Raw genomic sequence first — 21,712 nt, 5'->3', positions numbered from 1 at the left:
TCCGCATTTGAAGCCAATCAGCGTCTGTCTCAGTTCACTTGACCAATCAGCGCTGTGCCGAACGACTACACGGCGCATTTTCTTCAACCTCTAGAATGTGGTGTTGATGTGACGCAACATCAGCTGGGTTTGTTTTGCTTTATGATGACCGTTGCTCCGTATGGAGTTGTACATTTACAAAAACATCGCGTTTTAATTTTATTAATGTGAGACAGGAGGATAGTTGAAGTTTCGGAGTATATTCTAAGTAGGACTTCGGTTTGTCACAATTTGTCCAAAAGGTACAACCGATCCCAGGCCTCCGATCCAGAGCGGAGGGAGGGAAGGAGGTCGTTGGGAATCGGGATGGAGTCCGGAGAGGGAGCCGACGGTCCTGGCGGCCCGCCGGTTCTGTGCTGCGCCTCTTTCAACCAAGACTCCACGTAAGCGCTCCACATCTGCAGATCACTCTTGCATTATCGGATAAGATGCTTTTGACCGCGCTTAACCTCATAACGCAAACCTTCATGATGAACTGTCCGATGTTTGTTGTCTATGATTATCTTTCATTGACATCTTTCATTGATCTTTGATTATCACACTTATATAAAAATCTAGTTACAGTGTTATAACAATGTTATACACAAGATAGCAGAGAGGTATGTTTTATATTTTATTTTTATGCTGATTTAAAACGTTTTATGCTGGTGGGCTAGAATATAATTTAACACTGGAGTGCCTCAAATGAAAATAAACTAACAACAAAAAAGCTAATAACCTCATAACAAACATAACCCTACAGCAATCAATCTAAAGGCTTTATTTAGAATAAATATGATCTCATCTATTATTGATAGAAAAGAGTCGGAGTAGGAATGTTTGCCTTGGCTTTTTTCCTCACAAGCAGAGGTGGGTAACGCTAAATTTACTTTTAAGAGTACTCAATGTACTATTAAGAGTAGATTTATTGGTGGGTACTTTTTTACAAGGTACAAGTTAAATTCAAATGAAAATGTTTTACTCTTCGTTACAATGGGGGCGTTACTGTCGTTACATTATTGGTTTTAATTCAGTAAGTTTTAATAAATGTGTAATTTTTGAATGGGACTTTTACGGCACTGGAACATTACAGCAGTGCTCTGTTACTCGACTCAAGTTCATTACTGCAGCAACAGCAGTAAATGCTCAAAACAAACACTTTCTCACAGTGAAAATTAAGAGTTACTTTTTTGTGATGCATTCATTCAACACCAAAGCAAGCGGGAATTTCAGCATACAGATTTATGGATTCAACTAACATGTTGCGGTAAGTTGTGGTGATAATGAAAACATGGGCTTTGTTATGGTTATGGTCAGTTTCAGCGTGACAAGTACCTACAGGCTCTTTTGACCTCAGTTTTTAATTATACATTTTATTATATCAGTGTTGCAATACATCAGTGCTTATAAATCTGCCAAACCTTTCTGGAACCAAAAACAAGGTGTTAGGCAGAATGTTAGGGACTGACATCCTCAGTCACCATTCACTTTCAAAATGTACAAACAAATGGAAGTGAATTGTGAATGAGGCTAAAATTCTGTCTAACATCTCCTTAATTGTGTTCATTGTGTCTAACTGGTTTAGATCATGAGGGTGAATAAATTATATAATCATTTTCATTTTTAAACTATCACTGTAACAGTGGGTATAAAGGATGACATAGGTACATGATTTATGCACTCAAGGTGTTAAAATGAATAATCAGATCTTTACATTGTAATATGCAATGAAACTAGTTACTCGCTAATTGAGTAATCCTTTAATTTGTTACTTTCTTACTCTTACTCAAGATATTTTTAACATTAGTACTTTACTTTTACTTGAGTACAGTTTTTTGCTACTCTAACCACCTCTGCTCACAAGTAAACCTGAATTCCCTGGAGTGTGTGAACCTATTGAGCAGTCCACAGTCTCCTGACAAGATGACCCAATCGTGTTCTTTTTCATCTACGAGAAGCATGTCTGATATGTCCAGCACAGTAAATCAAACACAAAACATGATACTGATAGTCAGGCGATCTGATGTACCTCTTACTTGTGATTGAATTCAGGAGACAACATACATTGGTACCTTGTTTAATAGGAATTTGATTCATTATACATATAATAACATTAGAATCTCTATTTTTATATAGCACATTTAAAGGTAGCAAGGTAGAGGTAACAAGATATAAGAATAAAAACAGGAATAAAATATACACAACACAATACAATCATCCACATAAAGAGAGTTTAATAATAAGACTTAATCAATCAAGGGAAAGCTTTCCTGAAATAATATATTTTAATATATGATTTAAGGAAACTCAGGGTCTGTGCTTGTCTAATATCAGCTGTGCGAGTTCCAGAGTTTCGGAGCAAATCATTTTGTACAGGGTTCACACAGACGTCGAAAACCAGGAAATATCCTGGAAAAATACATTTTTAAATTAGGATTTCCAGACCGGGAAAGTCTTGGAAATTTCTAAATAACAATCTTAGTGTATACACAGTTTTTCGGGTACTCAGCTCTAAAATATTTCAATTGGTAGAAATAGCTTTTGTGAGTGCAATCTCTATCAAATAATAATAACAACCGACTGAAATAGTCATTCACTGTAAAAAGTGGTAACCTGCAGTTGTTACCTAAAGGAACTATATCTACCTGATCTAACCCTTAAAATGTGTTTTCAGGGATAAAGGGATAGTTCAACCAAAAATGAAAATTCTTTCATCATTTACTCACTCTCATGCCATCCCAGATGTGTATGACTTTCTTTCTTCTACGGAACAAAAACATAGAAGAATATCTCAGCTCTGCAGGTCCATACAATGCAAGTAAATGGTGACCAAAACTTTTAAGCTTCAAAAAGCAAATGAATGCCACATAAATCCCAATCGTTTTTTGGTGAGAACAGACCAAAATGTAACTCCACTATGAAACTTGACATCAGCAGTCTCTTTGGTTGACTTCCTAGCGGCATCTAGCTCTGCGCATGCGTCAAGCACTAGGAAATGTAATCAAGCTTGAAATCATGATCGTGCCTAAAGACTGCAATGATGAAATGTACAGTGAAAAAGGAGTTACATATTAGGCTGTTCTCACCCAAAACCAATAGGTAGGGATGGGCGGATTGATCCTAAAAGTATCGATACTTCCAATACTGATGTTGTACCAAAAATATCGATCCTCACACAAAAATATTGATTTAAATAATGTATAAATTTTTTTAACTAGGGGTATATATTTGGTTATCACGAACAATTATCATAAGCATCAAAGTGAAATAAAATGGATTAGGCTATATTTGCAAATACTTGTGCATGATGGGAAACTGTTTCTTCTTCCACTCATCTTAACCTTCATAATTGCTGAAAGACACAAGAAGACAAGCGCTTGCATCATCACAAGACTCGTTCAAATAAGAGGGATCAGCGCCTTGTAGAGGTAATGATAGAATATCAGAGAAACAGCTTCGGTGTGTAGTCTAGGGCATATATACATCGTATGCCCTCCTATCTGTTTTAGGATTTTGCGTATGCCCACATAAAATAACTGATGATATGTGTGGCCGCCAGAACAACAAGCTTTTGACCCGGAACTTTTTCAGTCTAATAATGCGATGCCGCAGCACTGTTGAGTGAATTGTGTTTTATTATTATTATTTTAAAAAAAAATGAACAGAGATTCTCTCAAAACACGCTCGGAGATGCACTGACTGGGGTGCACTGCCTGGGGTGCACTGCCTGGGGTGCACTGCCAAGACAGACAGACGGACTGAGCTGATCCACCAATCAGAACATTCATTTCAGACACGATTGGATTATTGAAAACCAATCGTATTTTCCGTTTCAGTAAGGAGCGGGACATTTCCAGCGTCTGATGCACAAGCATCCCTGGAGAAACTATAACTTGCAATGCATATTTATTTCCCTGCTAAATGTAAATATATGTATATACATTTAAATGTATCTTATGCAATTAAACTTTTGTAACCCGGACACACACACACAAGATGAGACAGTCACAATATAAGTCAACAAACTGCTTTTATTAAATAAAGAGCAGGCGAAGGTACAGTAAGGAAAATCCAGGTGGAGAATGGTCAGGGAAAGCGTAGAGTCGAGAGCCGGGGAACGAGGATATAACAAAAGGGCAATAGCAAATAGAGTGGTCACGGAAAGCAAGGGGGTCGAAGCCGGGGTAATCAGAATAACAATAACAAGAGGGTAGAGGACGGGAAAACAGTTAACAACTAGAGAGCTGGCAAGCTAAAAAGGTAACGAGTAGGGAGGTCAAAACGTGAGACTAGCGGGGGTCAAGACACGGGGAACTAAATACAATAACCAACCCCCAACAAACGAAAGGATAGTGAGTTATATAGGGGCGAGTGCAGGTGTGAACAATGACAGGTGATGAGACGAGTGCAGGTGAAACTAATGTGTGGAGATAGGAAGCGCGTGAGTGCAAGTGGTCATAATGTTCAGGCTGATGAGCGGGAAGCGAGCACGCTCGCGGAGTGTATGTGTGCGTGCTCGAGGAAGCGGAGATGGGGCAGAGGAAAGGGGTTCGTGACAACTTTAAAGCCCTTTACTGCTGTCCGTGGTGCATTTTCTCGTGATATCAAATTATTTATATTTCTAAGTAGGAAAACAATTTCACTCTACACAGAAATGCACATAATATTAGACAAATAAATAAAAAAAACATACATTTTTCTGAAAGCTTTATATGGCAATACAAGATAAAGTGTTAATTTGAACATTACTACACTCATATTAATGCTTAACAGTTTATTGCGTATTATGAATTAGTTTATTAGTTAGAATAATAATAAAGTATTAACAATTTTCATAGTAGCATAATAAAAGGAACAATAATAACACCTATTAATTTAAATACATATTTAACATGAAGTTAGTATACAACTGAACCCATTGATTTACTACAGTAATTGTAGTAGTAACCATGGTTAATTGTGTGGTAACTATGGTTTAACTAAATACCATGGTTAAACAATACTGTATTACTGTAGTGAAATGGTTAATTTTTGTAAGGGTAAACAAAACAGAAGCCTAATCATTTTCTGTTTAGGCAAAAAAAAAAAAAAAAAAATGTAAAATGACATGAATAATGACTACAAATATTATTTTGAATGATCAATTTTATCCAAAGTAATCACAATTTTTTTTTTAACAGATGTATCTTTATCGGTATTGGTATCGATGATATTGGACTTGAAAATATTGGTATCGGATCGAACAGAAAATAAGTGGTATCGCCCATCCCTACAGATTGGATCACTTCAGAAGACATTCATGTATTTTTTGAAGCCAAATATTAAAATTTTTTTATAAATTGAGTCAGGACATTTTTTTGTATTAGCATCATATTATAAGGGCTTTATTAAGTTTTGTAAGTATTGTCAGTACTGAATTACAAATAGTGCTGTCTGTGTGGCTATGACAGACATTTAACAGAAGTAACAGAAGAAGTATCATGATGACAACAAGTTTTTTGTGCAGCCGTTACATCAATGTTCACCTTCACTTTATTCATCAGCTTTTGACTCAAACAGCTCTGATACTATTAATAAATTATCAATAATATATTATTAGTTTGTGCTTTCAGGTTCCATATTCATTTTGAAAACAGCATTATTCTGTGTCATTTTGCTCAGCTCTATATTCGAAATTACATTTGATACAGATTTCACTTCTAAATTAAATTACTAAAAACAATGGCTTTTATGGTATATTCTATATTCTACAGCATCAGATCTATTTGTTTTTTCCAGGTCATTGGCTGTGGGCATCAAAACTGGATACAGACTTTTCTCTGTGACCTTGGTTGACAAACTGGACTGCATTCATGAGAGCAGTGAGACCTTCTCCAATTATTTATACATACAGTGCATCTGGAAAGTATTCACAGCGCTTCACTTTTTCCACATTTTGTTATGTTACAGCCTTATTCCAAAACTGATTAAATTCATTATTTTCCTCAAACTGCTACAAACATAATGACAACGTCAAAGAAGTTTGTTTGAAATCTTTGCAAATTTATTAAAAATAAATATGAAAAAGAAAAATCACATGTACATAAGTATTCACAGCCTTTGCCATGACTCTCAAAATTGAGCACAGGTGCATCCTGTTTCCACTGATCATCCTTGAGATGTTTCTACAACTTGATTAGAGTCCACCTGTGGTAAATTCAGTTGATTGGACATGATTTGGAAAGGCACACACCTGTCTATATAAGGTCCCACAGTTAACAGTTTGTGCATGTCAGAGCACAAACCAAGCCATGAAGTCCAAGGAATTGTCTGTAAACCTCCGAGACAGGATTGTATCGAGGCACAGATCTGGGGAAGGGTACAGAAAAATGTCTGCAGCATTGAAGGTCCCAATGAGCACAGTGGCATCCATCATCTGTAAATGGAAGAAGTTTGAAACCACCAGGACTTCCTAGAGCTGGCCGCCCAGCCAAACTGAGCGATCGGGGGAGAAGGGCCTTAGTCAGGGAGGTGACCAAGAACCCGATGGTCACTCTGACAGAGCTCCAGCATTTCTCTGTGGAGAGAGGAGAACCTTCCAGAAGAACAACCATCTCTGTAGCACTCCACCAAACAGGCCTGTATGGTAGAGTGGGCCAGACGGAAGCCACCCCTCAGTAAAAGGCACATGACAGCCCGTCTGTAGTTTGACAAAAGGCACCTGAAGGACTCTCAGACCATGAGAAACAAAAGATTGAACGTTTTGGCCTGAATAGCAAGCGTCATGTCTGGTGGAAACCAGGCACCGCTCATCATGTGGCCAATACCAACCCTACATTGAAGCATGGTGGCTGCAGCATCATGCTGTGGGGATGTTTTTCAGCGGCAGGAACTGGGAGACTAGTCAGGATCAAGGGAAAGATGAATGCAGCAATGTACAGAGATATCCTTGATGAAAACCTGCTCCAGAGCACTCTGGACCTCAGACTGGGGTGAAGGTTCATCTTCCAACAGGACAACGACTCAAAGCACACAGCCAAGATAACAAAGGAGTGGCTGCGGGACAACACTGTGAATGTCCTTGAGTTGCCCACTGCCCAAAAATAGGTGTGCCAAGCTTGTAGCATCATACACAAAAAGATTTGAGGCTGTAATTGGTGCCAAAGGTGCTTCACCAAAGTATTGAGCAAAGGCTGTGAATACTTATGTACATGTGATTTTTTTCGTTTTTTATTTTTGATTATTGTAATGATTGTTGTCATTATGGGGAATTGTTTGTAGAATTTTTAGGAAAATAATGAATTTAATCAATTTTGGAATAAGGCTGTAACATAACAAAATGTGGAAAAAGTGAAGCGCTGTGAATTATTTCCGGATGCACTGTATATATATATATGAACGTGTGTGTGTGTGTGTGTGTGTGTGTGTGTGTGTGTGTGTGTGTGTGAAATATATAAGGACGGTTGTCTACAAAACTAATGTGGAAAAAGGAGGAAGCATCATGTGCCACATAATGTAGTCATCATAGGGTGGAACCACGCTGTAAATAAAATCCTGATGTTTTTACAAAAAATAAACTGGCAGCTTTGGTTGCCAGAATAATTATGTTAAAAAAATACAGTAAAAATGTAAGCAACTTTATAGAACAACCTGTAAATTTGACAGTTTAAAATTTTTGTAATTTACATGACCACGATGGCACGATAAAAAAAAAAAAAAAAAAAAACGTTACATTTACAGTAAAAAAACATCATAATCATCTAGGTTACTGTTGTAACCTCTGTTCCCTGAATGAGACGTTTTGTCGAGTGAAGCGATACTAGGGGACTTTTTTGAAGGCCTCAGTTACCTCTGAACTTGAGAAAAGGCCAATGAAAATTTGGCAGACAGAATTTGCATGTCCCTCCCCGGGTATAAAGACATACGGGTAAAGGGAGGGAATCATGCCTCTGTTCATCCAGGTTTTGCACTGAGGAGCCGAGAATAAGGTTCGGCGATTGCAGTGGCTCGGTTCAGCGTCGTGGCCAGGGGGACACAATGTCTCATTCCCTCCATCAAGAAACGGATCCCCATCTGTCGCTCACTTCGAAGTTGTGTCGAGTTAAGCGACACTAGGGGTCCCTATTCAGTCCCTATGCATCAGACTGCACGTACCCTTCCCCAACGCCCCATAAAATCGGCATCAACTTTTTAGGTTCCCGGCATCCCGAAGGGGGGAACAAAGCGACGTACCAAGCATGGAGGCTGGCCGCGCCAGCCGTGCCTTTTATCTCTCTATGTTTCTATAGAGTTAAAGCGGCTGGGGCCATCTTGACGCTATCACACGCATCGGGGAAGGCGTTCTTTCCCAACTCCTATTCTTTGAGGGAGAAAAGACCCCCGGAGACCACCACATGCCCAGGCTGGGGGGAGGTAAAGAGTGGCGAAATAGGTCACATGTGTTTTCAGACCACATGTGGAAATGGCGGGTTGGTAGATCCTACCTGCTGAGAAGGAGGTGTTGCTACAAACACAGCAAATGTGGGGCAGCCGGGACTGCCCAAAGGAGATGCGGGTCCGCCCGTAGGGGGACTATACCGCGGAAATACACACAGGGGGATTAATCCACAAGGGCACATCCTGTGGAGCACCTATTCCAGTACATAGTAATTTTAGTATCCGTAGTTGGTCTGGTCGGGGAATTCCTCCACTGAATTCGTGGACAAGAGGGCTAGGGAGGAAGAACATCCAGGGAGCATGAATCTAGTGGACTCTCCTGGGGGAAAAGAGCGCACGTGATCACCTCAGTGGAGGGGAAGGGCGCTATGTGCAAGCAGAACACCCGGTCATACGTTCCGCATTCCCGAGTTCTACGTGCTCGGACCTGAGAGAACACGGGATGAGACCGACTCAACCCTGAGATTGTAAAATCTATCTAAGGTATTGGGTGTTGCCCAGCCCGCTGCACTGCAGATGTGTGTAGGTAGGTGCCATTGGCCAGTACCCATGAGGATGCCACACTTCTCGTTGAGTGTGCTCGAACCTGCAAGTGGCCGGGCACGGCCTGGGTGTGATAGGCCAAAGCGATGGCGTCAACAACCCAGTGGGAAAGTCTCTATTTGGAGACAGCGTTCCCTTTCTGCTGTCCACCAAAGCAGACAAAGAGCTTCTCAGAACATCTAAAGATCTGCGTGTGGTCCACATAGGTACGCAAAGCACGCACCTTTGCTTACTAAGGCTTGGTCTGCCTCCTCCTGGGGTAGCACTTGCAGGTTCACTACCTGGTCCCTGTAGGGGGTGGTAGGAACCTTGGCACGTAGCTTGGTCGCGGTCTCAGGAAGACATGGGTGTCTGCCGGACCGAACTCCAGGCAAGAGTCTCTGACAGAGAACACTTGCAGGTCCCCAACCCTCTTAATTGAAGCAAGCTAGCGGCTCGAAGGGGGGTCTCTGAAGGCCTGAAAGGACCAAGGAGAGATCTCATGAGGGGAACAGGCATGGCCCAGAAGGGTGGGCCCATTGCACACGGTGCCCAAAACCCTGTTTGGAGGTGACTGTGGTGACCAGAACGCATCGGGACACCTGCTGTAGGGGGACTCCTGTCTGCAGAAAACAGAGGTCTGTCCAGGTGTTGAAAGTTTGTCAGCAGGCGGGGGTGATGAACAAACGGTATGTGCCGCGGCGCCATGCCCATCTCTGGACTCGAGTCTGAAGCCAGTGCTGAAGCGGTCTCATATGCATCAACCCCTGTGTTGCGACCGCCGCAGAGGATGCCATATGCCCCAGGAGCCTGTGGAATTGTTTTAGAGAAACCACTGTGCCTGGCTTTAATAAGGTATTCAATGAATGAGGTATTTTTTCATTGAGACATCTTGAAAATTGATGCTCAGTGACCATCAGGAGTGGAGAGAAATCGACCGCATCCAGGAACTAGGGCTCCCTCTACTAGAAGAATTTACGCCAATAAATGGTGTGTCTTTGAAAGATGGTGCAGTGCATATAATGCAGATCCAGTTAACTGCCAGATTGCTTCGGACTGCCCCGCCACTCTCAGGGTTTACGTGGCCTCTCTATCGGCTTGCCACGCCTTGATTGACAGGGTGCCGTTGGGGAGACATCCTCTGCTCGCTCGCTATGTTTGTGGAGCCATGAGACTGAGACTTCCTGCTAGGACCAGGATTCCTTCATGGGACTTAGCAATAGTCCTTGAGGGTCTGGTTGAGACCCCCTTTGAACCTCTAGATTCAGCGTCTGATAAACTTCTGACTGTCAAGTTGGTTTTTTCTTATGGCAATCACTTCTCTAAAATGAATTGGGGATCTACAGGCTCTGTCTGTCTTGCCAGCCACCTTAGATTTTGCCCCAGGTATGGCTAAAGCAATTTTGCCCCCTCATCCTACTACCTGCCTAAAGTTCCTTTCTCAACTGTACATCCTCGCAGCCTTCTGCTCCCCGCCGTTTACAACGCCTGAGCAGGAAAGACTTCACGGAATTTGTCCACCGCACCAGCCAGTGGCATAAGTCAGGGCAACTATTTGTTTGACATGGGGGCTGCAACAGGGGGGCGGCCGCCACCGTGAGGGAGACTATTGCCCTGGCCTACGAGGCGCGCAGTCAAGCTTCACCAGTAGGTATAGGGCTGACTATACCAGATGGGTCGCCTCCTCTAAAGCCTTGGTTAGAGGTGTCCCTCTGCAGCATGTTTGTGATGCGGCAGGCTGATCCTCTCAGCACACATTCATAAGGTTTTATAGTTTGGATGTTCATGCCACTCCGGGCTCTTATGTCCTTGAGTCAACATCACAAGCTCATGTCTGAGACCTCTCGCACTCTTGTGAACACAATTACACAACCGTAAGGGGTCCGGACATCCACAGTGCGGCGACGTGGGTATTCTCGTTCCAAAAGCACTAAATCAGCGCAGCATCAAAGTGTAGCTTTTTGATTGGGAACGTCTCGGGTTACTTAACTGTAACCCCTATTCCCTGATAAAAGCGGAACGAGATGCTGCGCTTCATTGGCGCACTGGGATGCCCCAGGACTGCTCTTCAGACAAAATACCTGACGATGCACCTGTGACGCATCTATTTATAGCCCTGCTACAGGTGCATCCAATGATGTCATCAGCAGAGGCTATAAATTCTAGTCAATTTCATTGACGTTTTGCACACATATTCACAGCTGGTCACACCTAAAGTAGTTCCCAAAGCGCTAAATTAGCACAGCATCTTGTTCCTCTTTTATCAGGGAACAGGGTTTACAGTTAAGTAACCCGAGACGGTTTCCACCATAAAAAACATGTTTACCTAACTTACTTTTCATAGTTTCTACAATACTACTATACTGCCCTGCAAAAGCAAAAGACCTTAACTCACTAGAGTGTGAAACTGAGAAAAATGACTTTAAAGTTTCTGTTTTGTCCAGACAAAAGTATTATAGGTAGGACTCCCAAAATTTCACAACAAGTTGCTATACAGAAGAAATGTTTGTATGCAAAAAATCTTGAGCTCAAAATTGACCTTTGACCCTTGTTTGGCAGTTAATGTACTCTGCCTTTGTATCATGTGCCAAAAATCAGGAGTCATGCAAAGGCAAAAGGCCGTAACTGACATATAATCAATATTTACTTGCTGTTCACCATACTTACATCCATTATAAGAACACCTAACCAAGGTCTAGTCATCATGGTATTTGTTTTAAATTATATAGAAGACCTTTGGTTGTTCCTATTTAGTGCTATAATGATCAGGATAGTGTGGCAACACTAACACCGTTAAACAGTATAACAGATAAGTTACTTTGCAGTACAGTATGTACAGTATGAACAAATACAATACATATTTTCACAATAAAGATAATTTAATTATAATTGAATACAAAGGTATATGTATTTAAATGCAAGATATAGAGCAATAATTAATTAAACATTGGACCAATACATTAGAGATTAGAGACTGCTCATTCCAAGTTTTTTACTGGGCCCAAATAAAATCTTACTGAAAGCTAATTTTTTGAGATATCAACCTAAAATTTGGAACACAACTTGTCCATAGGTATATATGACAAAGCATTCTTAAAATACAACCATTTAAGTTTGGATAGTGATTTTCATGTCTATGCGAAAAAAGGGGGAGGGGTGACAGTTAAAGGGTTAAGGGCCACCAAACTGCTCAAGATGCTCAGTCAACGAACTCGACTTGGATTACTACTTTTTAATTCTGAGATAATATAGACAGAGTATACCGAAAAAAGTTGGAATTACTTTTACTATTTAGGTTAGCCTACTTTGTACGGACGTTAGTGATAACTAGCTGTAAAATCTGGCGTGAACACCTGCAAGAAGGAAATATGGCTCAAACACGTATGGATTGTTGTGGATACAGCAGATGGCGTGCATTGCTATGGATTATATCTTCTATGGATTATATCGGATTGCATGGAAAGGTAGGATGCCTCTGTATTTAATATTTGGTTTTCAGCATCTGATGTGAGGCGAGTGTCAGCGTCAACGTTAGCGCTAATTTACATGACACCGATTAAATTTAGCAAGCTCCGGGCTGTCACTGACATTGACAGATCTGAACCATACGCCCTATCACATCGCTATCACAGAGTAATAATACAAACAAGCAGTCGGCAGTCTACACTTTATTTCAAAGATGTGTCGTGGTGTATGTTACGCGGTTTGGTGACAATAAAAGAGCGGTAATCTTTGACAGTATGACAAAGCCAGAGTACAGTAACATCACAGCGGCACCGTAACATCTCTCTTGATGCCAGGCGAAACAAAGTCAGAACACCTTAAACTCAACTTCAGCGTGCCGGAACAAAGGCTAAGAGCCGTAACAACTGTTACGGCGTTCTGCTGTGGTTTCTCATATGGTTTTGGATGTTACGGTTGTCATAGCCCTTTAATTTCTCGTTAAAACAATCAAATTGACTCACGATATTTATTCACATGATAAAGGAGGTCTTGAATACCCCAAAAATGACATTAACTCATTTTTGACCAAACATGATGTTACGGCGTTTTGCCTTTGTAGGGCAGTATAGTAAAACCATGATTTCTGCCAAATAACAAAACATGGTTAGCCTAAAACTGTCATGGTTACTACAGTATTACTGTAGAAAAATGATTTCTTTCAAAACTATGGTATTATTATAGTAAAACCATAGTTAAACTCTGGTATTTGTATAGTAAAACAATAATAACCACAAAACTATATTTTTCTTTTTCCGGTATTATCACCATGGTTTAAATTATCATGGTTAAAACATGGTTACTGTAGTAAAGCCATAGTACATTTATTGTGAGGTAATGCAATCTATTTCAGAAAAGCAAATTCCCAGCCTGTCCTTTAAGTGGCTCCGTATTTATGTGAGGACATTTTTTGTTAAATTTAAATAGTGAGTTAATGATGCCAGATTTTTTTTCTTTTGTGTGAACTGTCCCTTTAAATGTTGCCCATCCATATAAAAAAAAAAGGCCTTTAATATTTTCTCTTAAAACTACTGCATGTAGCTTTTGTATGTCGCTGTTAATGCTTCTCCTTGCTGCCCTTTAGCAGAAACTCAAGACGTCTTTATCGTGGAAAGGCTTTTCTCCAGCAGCCTTGTGGTGGTGGTGAGTCAGTCAGTGCCACGTCGTATGAATGTCTACCACTTCAAAAAGGGCACTGAAATTTGTAACTACAGCTACTCAAACAACATTCTTGCAGTGCGCCTCAACAGACAGGTAAACACAACACAGCTGTGCTGCAGTAATGCACCTACCAATTATCAATTATAAAGCTCTTGAGAAGGACAAATGTTTGTGTTTGCTCTTTACTTGTTTAACTCCACAATGTCTTTGGCTGTGTTTTTTCCACTATAGAGACTGGTTGTTTGTCTGGAAGAATCCATCTATATTCACAATATAAAGAACATGAAACTTCTGCAAACACTTCTCAACACACCATCCAATCCATCAGGTAAGATTAAGATGGAGTTAATAATTGTATGTAGTTAGAAAACAGTTGGTTCTATATATATATATATATATATATATATATATATATATATATATATATGTTTAGTAATCTATATAATGTAGGTTCATGTGTAACCAACAAAGTGTCTCCTTAGGTCTCTGTGCTCTCTCCATCAACCATTCCAACTCTTTCTTGGCATACCCAGGAAGTGACACCATCGGAGAAATTATTGTCTACGATGCCAACAATCTGGTAAAAATACCGGCCAAAAAACAGTTTAGCTGCTCATTTGGTGGTTTCTTTGGTCTACATTTAGTTATTGTACATGAGAGTTCTATTTCACTTGATAAATGCCTGATCGACAATCCTTTTTCTTTGTTTGTGTCTCTCTCTTTGCCTTTGCAGAGCACTGTGAACATGATTCCAGCCCACGACAGTCCACTGGCTGCCATCACCTTCAGTGCCTCTGGTACCAAACTGGCCAGTGCTTCTGAAAGAGTAAAGATCCTGTGTTTATATAAATACATAGTCTTTACATAGTCTTTCATGAATCTCGTGAATCCTTTAAAGAACATTTCTGGGTCATATTTACCCCAAAATCAATAGAAAGAAAGAAAATATATTCATGAAAATTAAGCCTTTTTTTGGGACCATTAAGATTTTAAGATTAAGAATTTTTTTTTTGACAGCTAAGCACACTTCCTCCCTAAATTCTTATTACTGTAATGTCAAAAAAATCATATTGGTCCCAAATTTCCCAAATGATATATTCACATGTTCACTGGTTCATAAAGTCCTGGAGCATATTAAAAGAATATTTCGGCTTTAATAGTTCAGTCCACAGCTTTTGTGGCACAATTTGATTACAACAACAAAAATGTAACAAAAATCATGTTAACACACATATTTTTTTGCTTATGTTTATATCTTGTGGCTATACTTTTGAAACAGTGAGTATTTTAACTGAGTGTCCCCATTTACTTTCATTGTAAGTTCCTCACTGTTAGCCAGATTTTTTTTTTTTAAGAAAAGGAGGGATTCAATGTAGAGAATAGACAGATAAAGAGTTGGGTCCCAATCTGTGTCATGATCGCCAAAAAAATACTTTTAAGGGGATGGAGGTCAGCTGGAGCTGATTTCAGGAGTATTGCTCAGAGATGGGGAGGGTGGTGGCTTTTGAAGAAGGGTCATTTAGAAGACTTGAGAAATTGGACATGTTTGTGGGGAAATGGGGCAGATATCTGGCATTTTTGGAGGGCTCTTGGGGAGGGGATGTGGAGCGAGAGTGTGTGTGTGTGTGTGTGTGTGTGTCATGTATGACTATATCATGTATGACCACTGGGATGTTGTTGGGGGCCAGGTTGGGGATTGGGGTTATAGTGGGGGATAATTGTTGTATATATTCTGTGTATATATGTTTTGTTTTTCTGTGTTTAATATGTGAATCAATAAAAAAAAAATATCAGAAAAGAAAAGGAGGGACATGTTGAAATGAATTTTTGTGGTACTCAATATTATGCCATAAATTTGGTATAAAACAAGGAAAATAATTTCAAATTTGAAATAATAATTTATATAGGCATTATGAAATATAAAGGTGAGATGACCTGAAATGGGGAGGTGGAAAGATACAGAACAAATTGTCACTAGAGTGAGGAAAGTAGTTGCTCATATATCATACATATGTAGATATGACTGGCAGTCCTAGCTTATCCCGAACATACTTTTGGAACTTTGTTTATTGAAACTGTCAAGTATTTATTCACCATTGTAGTAATTGTTGTATTGCATTTTAAATTGTGCAAAAAATCATTGTATTACAGATTTTTTTTATTTTGTTTTTATTTAATTTTTTCTATAATACATTACAAACTTACTGGATCACAGTAATGAGAATCTAATAAGAATCACCATTACGAAATATGGGAATTAAAAAAATTTTTTAATAACAATAACGAGCATAATGATAACCTTGATGGTCCTAAAAATAGGCTTCATATTCTTTAAAATTCATAAACACAAACGATTATGGACTCAGCTCTGAGCATTGTTTTGTCCTATGATTTTTACTGTGACAGGGCACTGTGATTCGAGTGTTCTCCATTCCAGAGGGACTGCGCTTGTTTGAGTTCCGGCGGGGCATGAAAAGGTATGAAGCAGAATCTCAAAGCAGACAGTGATCATCCTTTGATCATGTACAACGAGAAGAACCAGTTGGAAACATTTGTGTAAACTGTGGCATTGGCAAGCCTGTTTTTGTGTACGCCTTTGACATCTGTGTGTCTGTGTCATCAAAGGTATGTCAACATCAGCTCCCTTTCCTTCAGTCCGGATGCCCAGTTCCTCTGTGCCTCAAGCAATACAGAGACAGTGCACATTTTCAAGCTGGAACAGCACAGTCTAAGGTATTGTATATTCACTCAACATTAATATTCAGTTTTAATGGAGTCAGCACCATTATGCATTTTGAAATAGCATTTTGTGTTTAGAAATTTGAGTGGCATATTTTCCATCTTGGCTTCAAAATGATTATTTCTGGTGATTACCAAGAAACCATCAATATCCACTTAGAATTTGGAAACTGGGCCTTGCTACAAATGATTTCCACTTTTTCTGACATGCCTAAACTTTTGTACATTTGCTTGTGTTTCTCTCACAGTGGGGAGGAGGAAAATCCCTCTTGGTCAGCATATGTTGGTAAGATGTTCACAGCTGCCAGCAGTTATCTCCCAGCACAGGTGTCAGGCATGATGAGTCAAGACAGAGCTTTCGCTACCGTCCGTCTTCAAATGGCTGGTCAGAGGAATGTCTGTGCCCTGGCAATGTGAGTTCTACAATCTAGATTTAGAAATGTAATATTTACTGAGAAAAAATAAACCCACTAATTGAAAACTTTGGATACTGTACATCTGACCAATCAGAATCCAGAGGCTTCCATGTTTGCTTGTGGCCTCCTCTGATGGGCAGCTATTCATCTATAATGTTGATCCTCAAGATGGGGGTGAGTGCACTTTGGTGCAGAAGCACAGGTGAGTCTTCAGTCTTTAAAGAAATCTATTCACCTTAAAATTACCTGACAATCCTACCTTTGCCACTGTTGCTGTCTGCCATATTTACAAATGAAACGTAAGGGGCTACATTTGCTTCAAATAAATTAGAGGTAATAACTTAATTTTAAAGGAGTAGTTCACCCAAATAGTTAATTTACTCACCCTTGTGCCATCCCAGATGTGTGTGACTTTCTTTTTCTGAACACAAACAGATATTTCATCTCTGTATGTCAATACAATGCAAGTGAATGGTGATCAGAACATTGAAGGTCCAAAAAGCACATAAATGCATCATAAAAGTAATCCATAAGACTCCATAGTGTTTTAATCCATATCTTCATAAGTTATTTGATAGGTCTGGGTGAGAAACAGATACATCCGTTTTTTACAATAAATTCTCCTCCCCTGCCCAGTATGCATGAAGAATGTAAATTGCCAAAAATAATCGCTTCTGAAGACATGGATTAAACCACTAGAGTCATTTGGATTAATTTTATGCTAACTTTATGTGATTTCTGGAGCTTAAAATTTCTGGTCACTATTCACTTGCATTGTATGCACCTACAGAGCTCAGATGTTATTCTAAAAATATTAGTTTGTGTTCAGTGGAAGAAAAAAAGTTGTACACATCTGGGATGGCATGAGAGTGAGTAAATGATGAGAGAATTTTCATTTTTGGGTGAACTATCCCTTTAAGAGTCTGAGGTGTTTTTTGGATCCTGCAGATGTTTTGACATGTCCTGACATTTGTGCTTATTTCGGTTACTTACACCAATTGTATTTTTGAGAAAATAAAGTTTAAATAAATAAAAAAAATAAAATATGAAGGACACTGAAATAGGGCCATAAAACATATACTAACTTTTTTTTCACAAGAACTTTGAGTGCTGAATTTTGTAGACCAGTGTAGAGATAGACTGATATATCGGTTTTACCGGTTAATCAGTGCCAATAGTTGCTTTATGGAACTATCGGTTATCTGTAAAAATCTATGCACATAGTTGCCAATAGTTTTTTCATCATTTCAAAATAAGAGTCCCCAGTGTGTTTCGGGCTTGTTCATAAAAGTCCCTACGTTATGTATCAAATCTTATTTTTTTTTCTGGTTATTATTGGGATTTTGGTTGAACAAACTGCATCTGGGACTTTATTCATTTTGGACACTTTCTCGTTGCCTGCCATAGTAAAGATGCATGTTTTGGATTTGTATTGGTTAATTTAAAAGTAGGCATTTCAAGGTTTCTATATTTATCATGTCTGTGCGACAATTATACGCTGAGTTTCAGTTCATTTTTGTGACGTGCTCCAGACAAATGTTTACAGTGATAGAGTCAGCAGAAAGTGCATCCTGTTTGTTTTCTGTATTTTACAAAAGCACAACATTTTGTTTTTATTTTGAGTGGACACAAATAAATGTAGACCCTTTACGGTTTCGAATGATGTCTTCGTCATTGATGGTCATACAGATAAGAGGGGGAGTATTTTAAGTTGTTGCTGTTGTTATTCTAAAACAATCAAAGCGATCGTGTCGGCATCTCCGCCGACTCTTAGAGGGTGAAGGGAACTATTGCAGGTTACCACGTTTTACAGTGGCAACACTTGAGAGCAAAAAAAACTAACTTATCTCACCTTTTAACCACCAGGTTGTTTGGATCAGATGAGGAACAGGAGGAGACAGAGAAGTCTGAAACTACTGAGCCACCACAACCATGCCAATCTTACGCAGCCACTGTGGCCATCCCCTCCTCTGGACCTGTTACAGCCACTCTCACAGGTATCTGTCAACATACACACACACTCACTGTCATTTACACTCAAACACATGTTTATGATCACCTAAATCTTCTCTGCACAGGGTACTCTGAGGATGGGGGAGCTAAGAAGGGTGAGGTGATTCCTGAACATGAGTTTGCAGCAGGGCCTGTTTGCCTGGATGACGAAACAGAATTTCCTCCCGTGAGCATTCGCTAATTCCCCAAGTCTGAGCACCAGACTACATAGTGTTACATTCCAGTGTATCATGGTGTTGTCTTATCCCTCTGTCCATAACCACAAGTGTAATTGACTATTTTTAACAAAACCAAGACCAGTCTGTTAGGTCTGATGATAGGGAGTTAAGTTAATGATAATGCATTTTCCAGGACCAGCTCTTGCAGTTTAGTATTAACCAGAAGACAATTTCACTTTAAACTCTTTGCGATATGAAATGGTTTTTTTTTTATAGATTTGAGTGGTATGTAATCTGCATTTGGACTGTAATAATGCTTGACACAGATGTTGAGTTTAGAGAGAGAAAAATACACAATTTCTGACACTAAACCAGCAGCTGCTGTTTTAGTCCAATGATTTTTGTTTTAGATCCTATTTACTGTACATGGACAGGACCATGAGCACAAGTTGACTGATTTGTTTGCTTAGGCACAGACTGGATAAAGAATGCATTGTATTCACCCAAGATATTTGTGTGTTTTACGGTTGTTTGTCTACCATTTTCATGCAGTAAATGTTTTTAAATATTTTATACACTTTCTATTTCAATCTAAATGGCATGATGCCGTACACATATTTTTGTCTATGCACACACACAACGTAAAGGAGAATTTCAGTTTAAGAATCGTTTTATGTTCTGAACATAAATGTCTAAATGTATTTTAATAAAGAAAAATGTTTTGTGATGGAAAAGATTGCAAGATCAGGAGTAGAAATCTGAACCCAGTTGTAAGAAGCCCCTGAAGTTAGGAATACCCTAATCGTAAGTGTATTGTCACTAAGAGTTTTCTTAACTTTTTCTTAAGGAGTTTCTTGCTACTGATTTAGGACTAAAACTTTTTTTAGCCAGATTATTTGGTGCAGTGCTTAATAACCTCCACTTGGTGGAGCACTGGAGTGCATCATTGTTCAACAGTCCTTGTTGTTACCACTAGCACTTCCTCACTTTTTTTGAGAGAGCAGTTAACAGTGAGTTAATTATAGAAACATAGCCTTTTGAATTGCTTAATATCAGTTCCTTAAATAAAGGAGCTCAGGACTGTGATAACAGATGTATTTCATCATCTATAACATATCATTTTGGACTAAAACCTAACTTAGTTGCCAATGTTATTCCTATTATATGCCTTCTTAGTGCCGTTACCGCAATCATTGTGTTACTATAATACTAAAATGTAATTTTGTCGAACACAAATGATATGGGTAAGACATGTTCTCAGCAAGCTCCTGTTGGGATCTGTATCTTTCTATAACACACCCATGGGTGAGGGAACAATAAAGCTCTGTTCTGGTTTCCGGTAGATAAATTGGTGCCGTGACAGATCTGGGCGAGGCAGAGGGAGACGTCCGTGAGAGGGTAAAGGACAGGTCGAGGCCTATCACAGAATGATCCTTGGTGCATGAGCAAGGACAAACGAACAAATAGTAATAATAATATCTTCAGGGTGCTAAATTATTAACGGAACGGTTGAAATTATTTCTTAATTTCAGTTGATCTGGGATTTGGGTCGTTTTCACTCAATCCCCTGAAGGGTGTGTTATATATGAGGTGCATGACTGAAATAAAACCACATAGTGTTATAGTTATGTAAGACATATTGTATTAATTTAGTTGTCATACTGTAGCAGTTTATTGTTTTAATTTATAACACAATCATTTTCAATCATAAGAGAAGAGGAATTACTTTTTTTTCATGTGTTTCTGCTGTATTGATATGTTTACATGTGACCATCTTTCTGAATACTAATACAGCAGGATGTTTTGTATGTGCCTATGATATGAGTGCAGCGTATTTTGCTGGATTGCTCAAGACCAAAAGATTTAAAAAGGAAAATAATGTGTAGGAGATATATTAGGAATTAAATTATGCAAAGTATCTCCTGGCTCCTGTGTTGTTTTCTATAATCCAACTGATTATTTGTTACAAATGGAAAGCATTTGGACAGTGAGTTTGTTTTTAAAGGGATAATTGACCCATAAATGAAAATTCTCTCATTATTTACAAACCTTCATGTTGTTCCAAGCCCATTCTTTCATTCATTGTACACAAATAAAATGTTAGGCAGATTGTTAGCCTCGGAATGGTAACCGAGGCTGTTCACGGAAGAAAGAAAGTCATATGGGTAAAGGGAACGATTTTGGGGTCTTTAATAGTCTGATTGAAAGGACCATTAAAATAGTGCCTAAATGATTTATAAGCGCAGCGTAAGATTTGTGAAAGTGCAATTCAAATTGCAAGCGTAAAAATAAATTGCATGCGCACAGAAGGTTTTGTAAAGGTGTAAATCAAGTTGCAAGCATAAGACATTTTTTTAGCAATACTTGAATGCTTTCTTAAGTGTAATCCATGTGTTTCATGAATGTGCAATTTCATATATACAAGTAAATGAAAATGTTGGCTGTATTCTTCCGACTTTTCTTCTGACTTTACATTCACGCTAAGAGTTAAATAGAGGAGAGATGCCCAGAGAACCACGCAGAGCCATATGAAGAAGAAGCTGTCTTGTCACGTTATTAAACCAATCAGGTCAGAGTAAACTGGTCATGGAAAACCTCATATGATTGGTTACTAGAAGCCAATCTCGTCTTCCCCCTTGCGCTTGCAAAACTCTTGCCAGTGAGAATTTTGTGCCAAAAGTGTGTGCTCCACAAAGGGAAGACGGAACTGTATATTTGATTATTTCTGGAAAATATTTATGCCACAAACACAAGATATTTACACATTTA

General features: G+C 39.2%; 1 protein-coding gene across 2 annotated transcripts; it reads left to right on the top strand.

Annotated features, from left to right (window-relative positions):
* Positions 1 to 108: 108 nt before the first annotated feature.
* wipi1 (WD repeat domain, phosphoinositide interacting 1) lies at positions 109 to 20,853 on the top strand. Of its 2 annotated transcripts, none has more exons than XM_052140011.1 (12): positions 109 to 422; positions 5,797 to 5,879; positions 13,544 to 13,710; positions 13,849 to 13,945; positions 14,100 to 14,197; positions 14,351 to 14,443; positions 16,024 to 16,094; positions 16,243 to 16,350; positions 16,605 to 16,769; positions 16,867 to 16,974; positions 18,639 to 18,769; positions 18,851 to 20,853. In XM_052140011.1, the coding sequence occupies exons 1-12, from the start codon at positions 346 to 348 to the stop codon at positions 18,964 to 18,966; spliced, it is 1,314 nt and encodes a 437-aa protein (XP_051995971.1). In that variant the 5' UTR covers positions 109 to 345; the 3' UTR covers positions 18,967 to 20,853. The 2 variants fall into 2 exon arrangements, with proteins under 2 accessions (XP_051995971.1, XP_051995970.1); XM_052140010.1 differs by having other exon boundaries at positions 13,541 to 13,710.
* The last annotated feature ends 859 nt before the right edge of the window (positions 20,854 to 21,712 follow it).

This window comes from Xyrauchen texanus, chromosome 12, assembly GCF_025860055.1.
Source record: "Xyrauchen texanus isolate HMW12.3.18 chromosome 12, RBS_HiC_50CHRs, whole genome shotgun sequence".
NCBI classification, from domain to species: Eukaryota; Metazoa; Chordata; class Actinopteri; order Cypriniformes; family Catostomidae; genus Xyrauchen; species Xyrauchen texanus.
This window is presented reverse-complemented; position numbering and strand designations above follow the sequence as displayed.

What these genes read in the sequence shown, in the direction of transcription:
- wipi1 (XM_052140010.1), top strand. Translation starts at nt 346, where the DNA reads ATGGAGTCCGGAGAGGGAGCCGACGGTCCTGGCGGCCCGCCGGTTCTG. An exon ending in CACACCATCCAATCCATCAG is followed by an intron (nt 13,946 to 14,099) that starts GTAAGATTAAGA and finishes GTGTCTCCTTAG; the next exon opens with GTCTCTGTGCTCTCTCCATC. An exon ending in CTGGAACAGCACAGTCTAAG is followed by an intron (nt 16,351 to 16,604) that starts GTATTGTATATT and finishes TTTCTCTCACAG; the next exon opens with TGGGGAGGAGGAAAATCCCT.